The sequence below is a fragment of the Tursiops truncatus genome, chromosome 4, assembly GCF_011762595.2.
Source record: "Tursiops truncatus isolate mTurTru1 chromosome 4, mTurTru1.mat.Y, whole genome shotgun sequence".
In the NCBI taxonomy this organism is placed as follows: Eukaryota; Metazoa; Chordata; class Mammalia; order Artiodactyla; family Delphinidae; genus Tursiops; species Tursiops truncatus.
The window spans coordinates 78,376,152-78,386,485 of NC_047037.1; the positions used below are offsets into that span (position 1 = coordinate 78,376,152).

The 10,334-nt window shown below is 38.5% G+C and overlaps 1 protein-coding gene across 5 annotated transcripts in view; it reads left to right on the plus strand.

The window, feature by feature from the left end:
• Positions 1–9,898, plus strand: part of GSK3B (glycogen synthase kinase 3 beta) — a 201,165-nt gene extending 191,267 nt beyond the window's left edge. For 3 of the 5 annotated variants that reach the window (XM_019922437.3, XM_019922441.3, XM_033855790.2), the window contains one exon: positions 9,453–9,898. In XM_019922437.3, coding sequence (XP_019777996.1) covers positions 9,453–9,526 — 74 coding nt within the window. In that variant the 3' untranslated portion in view covers positions 9,527–9,898. Of the gene's footprint in view, positions 1–4,300 lie in introns of all 5 variants that reach the window. The other 2 variants (XM_019922438.3, XM_019922442.3) reach the window with 1 other exon arrangement.
• Positions 9,899–10,334: the final 436 nt, after the last annotated feature.

Here is a 10,334-nt window from a genome sequence, read left to right on the forward strand (position 1 = left end):
CGCACCATTATTTCTGCAATATCCTGTTGGTTACACAGGTCATCCCTATTTACTGGGGGAGGGGACTGCATGAGGGCATGGACATCAAGAGGTGCATGACTCATTGAAGTCATCTTCGAGGGTGGCTACCACAATGTAAAAGAATGGTCTTATACCTTCCTCCCCCAAAACTGATTATTCTCTCCTTTCTCCCTCAAGTCTATCCTTCGTTTGGTTTGTTAGTTAGTTGGTTTATTGTGCAGCAGTATCAGAGGGGTGGTAATGAGCATTGGTTTCTAGGAATGTTGGAAGTCAGTGAAATATCAGCTCTACAGTTGTTTCCAAAACACTTGTATCTCTGTATACCCCATAGAGACTGTTTGAAAATTAGATAATAAAATAGCCATCCTCTTAATTCTTCATATTATAAATTCACCTGTTTTAATGTAGTAACTCTTTAGTTAATAGAAATAGACTTCTGGAAATCACACTGGATTATGTAGAGGTTAGGCCTGAATGAAAGTCCTCTCTTCTCCCTTTGCTAGGAAATCTTTTCTGCTTGTTTCCTATAGGCATAAAGGTAATCATATTCTTCCTCTGTTCCCTCTGTGCTCAGCTCTCCACTTGTTAGCTCTGTGACCTTAGACACATTATCTCATCGCTTTGTGCATCCATTTTTTCCCATTTGCAAAATGGGTGCAATAATTGTACCTGTTTCTTGCTTTGTAGGCTAAATGACATGCTTGCAACATACTTAGTATGATGTCTAGCACATTGGTAAGCACCCAGATGTCAACAGCTGCTACCACTGATACTTACTGTGGTGGTGATGGTGGTTATTGCACTCACACTAAACTATACATCTCTGTATTTCTAGGTGTCTCTTTTACCTTTCCATTTACTGGACAATTACTAAGCACTTCTTAGGCCTTATTACATAGATGGGTGGTATTATCACCATTTTACAGATGGGGAAATTGAGGGTAGAGAGGTTAAATAACTTGTTCCAAAATCACACAGTTATTAAGTTGTACAACTTTGTGAAATTGGATTAGATTTAAGGAAGATATATCACTGTGAACTTCAGAAGAGCATCTCAAGACTGAAAACAAGAGACTATATAGTCAATCTTTGACTCTTCATAGTTGGATCCTTTATAATCAAAAGATCTTAGTTTAAATCATAATGCCAGGTTGCATCACTTTTACCAGTACATATGTAAAGGGAAGGGAATGAAGGAGAGGCAAAATGAGCTTTGCTGCTTTTAAAGAGTTACTGTTTAGACATAGAGAACAGACTTGTGGTTACCAATGGGGAGGGGTGTTGGGGGGGATGGACTGGGAGTTTGGGATTAGCAGATGCAAACTATTACATATAGAGTGGATAAACAACAAGGTCCTACTATATAGCACAGGGAAGTGTATTCAATATCTGGTCTGATAAACTGTAACGGAAAAGAATATTTAAAAAAAAGAATGTCAAAAAAAAGTTACTGTTTTAAATGCTTGAGAAGAAAAGTTACAGAAATTGCAGTAAACATCTAAGTCTAGTGACAGTTTATCAGAATTTTAAATTAATGAACATTTTTATTATAGAGGGTCCATATTCAGATTCAACTCTGTAAAATAAATTTACAGACTTGACAGTGAGATCAAAATAAGCATGTACCAAGAAGAACTTCAAAAACATAGTTTTGCTCATTTAGCAAACCAGGCAGTCTGTTGGAGCTACTATTGAGTTTATGGAGAGCCACGTTTGTTTGTTTTGCTTTTCTCCTCCCTGTGCTTTGTCTCCCTCTGAAAAGCGGAGAACTCTCCTTTCTCAGGAAAGACATGTATAATTTGATTTTAAGTAGAGTTCATTGCACAGGGCATAGGGTTTTTGTTTGTTTTTGATGAATGAGTCCAGTGCTGTGACTATATTATCCTGTGATATCAAGGATAATTGTAATCAAAATAATTAGCTGTTAAAATTTTACTCATTAGGTGATTTGGAAATAATTCAAAGAAAAATAAGAGATCATTAAATTACAAACCTGAGGAATATGAATGTTTTTTATTATTCAGAACGTGATTTTGTTTCTGGTTATATGCCCACTTAAAAGACTTATGCTTTTTATTATGATCATACAAGCAGCCTTTGAATTTATCCAAGGAAGGGAAGACTAGTTTTGGGAATGTCATAAGCTCATAGGTAATAGCCGCTGAAAGGACAATAGCAGATTAGTAGCTAAATAAGATATTGCCAAAGAGTAAATTAATGTAATGGGCTGGCAATGTAGAGGAGCCTTGGTGAATGTTTGCCAATAGCTAATGGCTGCTATAGCCAGAGCTGCTAACACTGCTGGTATGTGTGCTGATCTCTTAAGTCCTGAGGAAGACCAGAATGTGACAGTTTTACCTGTCATCTTCACATGTTGAAAATGAGAGGAAAGTGCTGTTTGATGATAATCATGCAGGTTCTGAGTGTCATCCAAAACATGAGAAATGCTGCAATAATAAGCATGGGTTTGTGAGGAGCATTATAATTCTGAAATATCTCTGTGCCTTCCAGGCTTTCTCAGGAGTGTTGTTTTTAATGTAGCCTGTCCCTAAATTATGAAAATGAACATTTTTCCTGAGAAAGCCTTATAGGAACCTGTGGCCTGGATAGGAATTGATGTTAGGTTATTGATGCACAGAATTTGGATGATCATTGAGAATAAAACTCCTGCTAAGTAGGGCATATCCAGGAAAAACCAAGAGTTAATGAATGAGGTATTAGTACAATTACTGACTGATTATTGGGAAGGGCTGTTTGCCTGCCTTTGGAGACTAGGTTATATGCTATATATCATATACCCTCTCTTGCCACCTGTCCATGTGCCATGCAGATAAGTTAGCATGATGCCATGCCATGGGCAATATGAAACTAACGTGTGGATCCTGATGTCATAATGTCTGTGCTTATTTTCATGAAAATAGTGCTATAGATGTTTTGAAGGAAGTAAAATGAATTAAACACAACCATTCTTATTAAGAGATATAAACATTTTTTCCCCAAAGGCTGAGTTAAATGTATATAAGGGTAGATTGTTTTGAGGAACAATGGGAATTTAGGAAGGAAGTATAGTTTTTAAAGAGTGGCTATCAAAATGATAAACTGAATAGCTAATCCTTAAGAGTTCCTTAAGCTACAGTTGCTGTGTATCCTTGGGGTCTTTTGTTTCTTGCTCAATTAAAAAATTCAAAGTAGAAAGATCCAAAGACCAAATGTTGCCTTCAACCATAACATTTACTCTACTCAACATAGGATACAGGAGAGCTGCAGTCTTGAGAGAGAGACAAAACTTCTGAGTCTGTTTTTTGGTGTCCCTAGCCTTGATAGCCAAGGGTGGTGGACTTCTAGGGCGATGGCTCTTGGAAGTTGCCCATCTCAGTCAAGCCACCTCCCTTCTTGCTCAGGGCTTAGTGTGAAGTTTTTGAGAGAAAATTTGCCTAGCAGTATATTCCCAGTCACGTGTGTGATGACAGGGATGCCACTTGACAAGCCACTGAAACAGTAGTATCTTGCCTACCGGAGATGGAGAGCCAGTCTGGACACAGTTAAATGTCTGTGTAAATGTTAATGGAGGCTGTGAAATAATAATGGACCTTAAAAAGTGTGAGTGGGGGGGGCAGGGGTTCAAGTTAGTTGTAAAGTTATATGTATTTTTAAAGGATTAGGTAAAGTAAGCTCAAGTGCTAAGACATTTGACTATAAGATGCTTTATTGAATTGAATAAGGGAATTGGTACTACAATGGCTGAAATTTCCTTTTTGCTGGTTGTGTCTTCCATTTGTATGAATAACGAAGGGGGACTGTACCTAGAAAGCAAGCAGCTGAGTTTGATTTATGCTTGGTGCTTCTCCCATCACCACTGACCCATATTACTTTCACTGCCCCACTCATTCACCCACTCAAGCAGATGGCATAGTGTAACACCATTCAGAATTTTTAGCAAGTTTTCACAGCTGTACACTGTCCACTTATTTTCAAGTGAGCTAGAGTCCAGCTGAGTATTCATGCTCTGCTAATCCCAGATGTGGCAAGAGCTTTGACAGAAATGGTCTCTGGCTCCCTGAGTCTGTAACTTACTGAAAGATGCCGTCTTCTCTGTACCAAGACCTGGCCAACGCACATACTTAACTCTAAGCAGAAGAAAATTCAGATTTCGTAGTATTGGCCATATTCAAAACAACGTTCCAGATATAGCTCTCAGCCTGCAGTTGAGGCCACGTACTTTTCTCTCTGGGGTGTTACAGCATTGTTCATGCTCTCTCTTGGGGCTTTTGATTTGCAGATGCTAATGCTGGAGACCGTGGACAGACCAATAACGCCGCTTCCGCATCAGCTTCCAACTCCACCTGAACAGTCCCGAGCAGCCAGCTGCACAGGAAAAACCACCAGTTACTTGAGTGTCACTCAGCAACACTGGTCACATTTGGAAAGAAAATTAAAAAGAGAAAAAAAACCTGTTCATTTTAGTGTTCAATTTTTTTATTATTATTGTTGTTCTTATTTAACCTTGTAAAATATCTATAAATACAAACCAATTTCATTGTATTCTCACTTTGAGGGAGACCCAGGGGTTGGGAGGGGTCGTGGGGAGGGGAAAGCGGGGCACTAGAACACACAGTCTCTCTCCCACGACAATCTTTTTTTTATCAAAAGTCTGCTGTTGTATACTTTAAAAACAGGACTCCTGCCTCATGCCCCTTCCACAAAAGAAGAAAACTTTGTTCTGTGCGGAAGTTTTTTTGAACTTCGTTTTCTTTTAAAGTCAAGTGTAAGACTTGGGTATAGTGCACAGCTTGAAATTGGTTGGGAGCTTAGCAGGTGTAACTCAATGGGGACTTAAATGTCACTTGTAAAATTAATCCATATCCTCGGGTACTTGAAGACATGCCTTTGGCATGTTGATGGCAGGTGTGGCAGACAAAAAAGGAAATGTGTGTCATTTGTAACCCTGGAGGTCAATAAAGTTTGAATCTATAAGGGGAAAATTCTTAATTGATTTGTCAAGGTTTTATTTTGCTCTTAATCAGTGCTAGTGGTGAAGAAACTTACGTAGGAAGCTGTCAAAGGAGGAGCGTGTGTGCTCTGTGTGTGGATCTTTGTTTGCCTGACCAAAGGTTCTCTATAAATCTTAGTACAGTTTTAATCTAGTGACCTAGGAGGAGACTAAAAAGGGTGCTGAGCTGGCCCCTCTGACTGCAGAGGTCAAAAGCTAATGAACCTGGAGGAAGGGGACAGGCCAGGGGCAGGTCTCACCACTGGATGAATTTGTCCAGATTTTTTCTAAAGTTGCTTCCCTTGGAAAGATACACTTGAGAGGACATCACAGTTAAATAATGTGAACTGTAACAGTCTACTGGCTTATTTTTCATATTTTTTAATTGCAAAATGAGCTTGCAGAAAGTGCCACATTCTGCATATAGTTCTGATTTTAAATCCAAATCTAGAATCTGTATTTAATTTCAGCCTTTTTAACCTCATGCTTTTTAAATTTTATTTATTGATGCATGTGAGATAGACCATTATAATTTTAGATGGTAGGAATATTAAAAACTACACATCAAAATGATATAAACAGTCACTTGTACCTGCTGACTTTATAGGAAAGCTGATTATATAAATGTGTGTATATATGTTATATACATAGATTCAATACTGCCTTTAGTTTTGGGTTTTTTGTTTGTTTGTTTGTTTGTTTTTGTCCACAGTATCAAAATTGACTGGTTGAAGCATGAGAAGAATGTTTCCCCCCAAACCCAGTTAAGAATTTTTGTTTCTGTTATTCTTTGTATAATCAGTGAACAGTGTAAGAATCAGTCTCTGTTTTTGAAGAAAAAGCAATATTCCTTGGAAAGCAAGGAGAATTGAAGGATTATGTTGGCAGTGAGGAAATAGGTTTTCACAACTAGTTTGGTTTATATGTTTAAGGTTGACATCTATGCGGGCCTTATATACTCTAAAATGAACCTTAGTCACCTTGGTGCTTATGGGCCATTACTTGACCTAATGAATCTTTAAGGCACAATCAGTTGTACTTTACATTTAAAGATCACTTGAGTGATGGCCGCCTTTCCCGCCTACCTTCCTTCCTTCCCCATACACCTTCCAAGGTTAGCTGATAACTGTAGGGCTGCAGAGCTGAGCCCCAGATTGTGTGTAACCTCCCTTCACCCTCCTTGTTGCCACCTTAGGACATGTTAGGGGTCTCGCCCTCCAGGTGATTTGGAAGTAGAGTGTCTCGGCAGCCCTCGTGCAGGTCCCGGCACCCTGTCCTGCTTCTTAACAAAGTGTGTGTGACTCTCCAAGAGAGTCGTACTGCCTGCTGACATGAACCAGTACCCAGAGAGACAACGGTGAGCCATCTTAGTTTTCACTCACTGTCTGGCTAAGCTCTTAAGCCACAGAAGCGTTTCTCAAGCCTCTGGTTATATCAGAGTTCATGAGAAGGGAAACACACTCAGTCAAACCAAATCAAATTGAATTTTACTTTGCATCATGAGCTTCCGAGAGCAAATTAAGATTTGAAAGAAGTCTGAATCAAAGTATTTGGCAGCATAATTCCTAAAGGGAATGGCTTTGATAGACCATTTTCAGAAAAGATTTATAAAGAAGCTGGACAGCAGGTCTGTGACAAAGGAATGGACCTACTTTCAGACCAAACTGCCCAGCCAAACATTTGGACACAGACACTACTCTGGACTTGGTATACTTGCTAGAGTCCATAAAAATCTGTGCTTGTTTTAGGAAACACTTTCCCCCCACAAATGGGGTAAGAGAAGAAGAGAGAAAAGTCAGATGCTTTTCTCTTATTTTATTGTGTGTGTGTGTGTGTGTGTGTGTGTGTGTGTGTGTGTGTGTGTGTGAGGGCTGAGGTGCATGATTTTTCTTTCTCAAGGATCATGGCGGGATCACAGAACTCTTTTATACAAGTGAGATCCAGGTCTCTGAATATCTTTTTGTAAATAATAATAATAATAAAAAGCTCCTCACCAAATTCAAGCTTGTACATTATATTTTCTTTCAATGTTTTTAAATTTAAGTTTTATTGTTTTGTATGTAAATATGTGGACCCAGGAACTGTTATTAATGAGCAAAAAGTTACTGTTCAGGGCAGTGATTCTGTTTAATAATCAGACAAATTGTAGACGAGCTTTTTAAAGCCATATAGTTTTAACTCTGTACAGTAGGTACCGGCCTGTATTATTGTAACAATAACTCTAGCAATGTATAGTGTATCTATATAGTTTGGAGTGCCTTCGCTTCCATGTGTTTGTTTTTTTGTTTTTCATTTTGGAAGTTTTAATTGGTTTCTCTATCCATGTCTCCCTGTCCCGCCCCTTTCCCTTTGAAATAATAGCTCACTCATAACACATTATCTTTGCCCCTTCCACAGTTAATTTCAGTGATACCATGCTCAGGAGTGGAAAGAGGAAACCATGTTCATAATCTCATTTCATTTAAGCCCTGCCTTTGATTTGGTTCTGAACATCTGTTTCCTCCTCAGTTGCAGTGACCAGTTTCATTTCACTCGGTCCATCCAGGGACTTAGTGTAGTGCCAGGGAGCCCTAGAGCTGGAGGATATTGAATAGATTAGATTTTGCTCGTCTCTGTCCCCAAACCCTAACCATGGGTCTTACAAACAGCAGATTCCGGGAGACTTCCACCCTCTCTCTCTCTCTCCTCCTTGTCTACTTCCCTCCCAAATGAGAGAAAGAAATAGAGAGAGAATTAGATTTATGAATCAAAGTTTCTTAATGTATCAGTTTTGATACATGAGTGGTCTAAAATGCTGTGGTGCAATTCCTAGTGGCTGCTGCACAATTGCTGCCCGCATGATGAGGACTGTTGTTTTCGCAAGGGAACTTTCCTCCCTCCTGCCACCTCTACCCCTGTTCAATGAAATGTCATTTTAATTTATCTTTGAAAAAAATCAGTTTAATTCTTACTGTGTGCACATCATGAAGGCCTTTTTCGAAAGAAAAAAAATCAAATTTGTTTTGCCTCCAAGTACTCCATATGTCTTGAGTAGAATAAAAAAAACTTTACCAAACCAAAGGTTGCTATTTTTGAAATATCACGTGTTCATTCCAGCAAGGCAGAAGACTGCACCTTCTTTCCAGCAACGTGCTGTGTCCTTTTTTTTTTAAGTCCTCTTAATTTTTAGACACGTATTTTTGATTTGTGTTTTAACAAAGCCTGCCTAACCAGTCATCTTGTCTGCACCAATGCAAAGGTTTCTGAGAGGACTATTGTATTCTCTATCCCTGTGGATATAAAGACACTGGCATTTCATTTCTTTTTCCCTTTCCTTTTTAAGGGATTTAACTTTGGAATCTTCCAAAGGAAGTTTGGCCAGTGCCAGATTCCCAGAACTTTGGGGATTTTTCTTTGTTTTAAACCAAAATTGTATCTGATTCTTCTTGTTCATGTTAGTGATCATCTAATCACAGAGTCGAACACTTTCTCCCCTATACAGAAAAATAAACTAAGCATGCTTTACAATAAAATCTGTCTTTTCTAATAGAAACCTGAGCCACTGAAAGTAAGAGAAACAACTAGAAGCAGAGTAGAGTCCCAGACTAAGGTCTATGTTTGAGAGGCTTTGAAAGTAATCCCTGGGGTTTGGATTATTTTCACAAGGGTTATGACATTTTATTCAAGTTTGTTGCTCCGTTTTGCACCTCTGCAATAAAAGCAAAATGACAACCAGTACATAAGGGGTTAGCTTGACAAAGTAGACTTCCTTGTGTTAATTTTTAAGTTTTTTTTCTTACTATATCTGTCTACAGGCAGATACAGATAGATGTATGAAAATGTGCTTGCCTGTAAAATTTGCATTCATAAATGTGTTGCCGATGGATCACTTGGGCCTGTACACATACCAATTAGCGTGACCACTTCCATCTTAAAATCAAATCTAAAAAACAAAATTTATTATATATATATATATATATATATAAAGGACTGTGGGTTGTATACAAACTATTGCAAACACTTGTGCAAATCTGTCTTGATATAAAGGAAAAGCAAAATCTGTATAACATTATTACTACTTGAATGCCTCTGTGACTGATTTTTTTTTTCATTTTAAATATAAACTTTTTTGTGAAAAGTATGCTCAATGTTTTTTTTCCCTTTCCCCATTCCCTTGTAAATACATTTCGTTCTATGTGACTTGGTTTGGAAATAGTTAACTGGTACTGTAATTTGCATTAAATAAAAAGTAGGTTAGCCTGGAAATGAAATTAAAATTCACAAGTGTGTGGTCTTTATTTCAGTACCCAACCTTCTTTTCTTCACCCTACCTATTCTGCCACTGCAATATTTAGTCACATCACCACTTCGTTCCTCCAATTAGAGAAACATGAATCTTTGTTATAAAAATCAAGATGTGAACACTAGTTCTTCTTTCAAATGATCTTATTCCATTGTATAGCCCCAACAGGTGCAGCTTCCATCTTGGAAACCTTTGGCTTTGATGTAGAGGAAGTTTTGCAGACACTGCTTTGAAAAGAAAGAATACATCCCTGAAAGGGACGAATTTTTAAAATGTGTATAAGCTGCTGTCTGATTACTGTGTTCATGGTTTGGTGTAGCTGTATTTTCTTTTAACTTTCATCCCATTAGTAATGGTCTTTGGGAGTATCTGTGAATTATATGAACACCACAAACAGTGGGGCTGTACCTCCCAGGTAACCAACACGTGTTTGAGTCTGCTCATTTCCAATACTGGATGATGTATGTAAACATGTTATGTCTCTTAGTGCAAAAAGAAACATCATTTTTTTTTAGGGCTGGCTCACTCTGTCAGGCCTAATCTAAAGGCTAGATATAAAGTCATGTGACTGCTGCTTCAATAAAAACAAATTTATATTGGATAAAGTCTGGTCCTCTTTATTTACTTCTTATTGTGGTGGTGTGCTTAGCTAATATTTGTAAACTAGTTTAACATGTTTACCAGTTGCGGGGATTTGGGGGGAAGGGTGGGGATCAGCACAAATATGCGAGATGTCACTTGTGGGATGGGTCTCCTGATGGCATTGAAGTGCGTTTGTTTGGGATATACTACTATCTTATTTCCTGCCATATTTGAATTGGGATTGAACAAGATATCTTTGTAACTTAAAAACTCCTGAAAGACTGCGTCGTTCATTTCTAAGGTCTTCCAAAATGTTGTGACGAACCAGTCCTTCGGGATCATGTCTCAGGAGAGCGGTGAGGCTGGATGCCAGTTGAGAAGGTGCTCTAGAAGTTTAGTTAGGAAAGGGAGCGCTCAGGTTGCAGCTCCCCTTCATGGAGAAGTCTGTGAAAGGAAGGG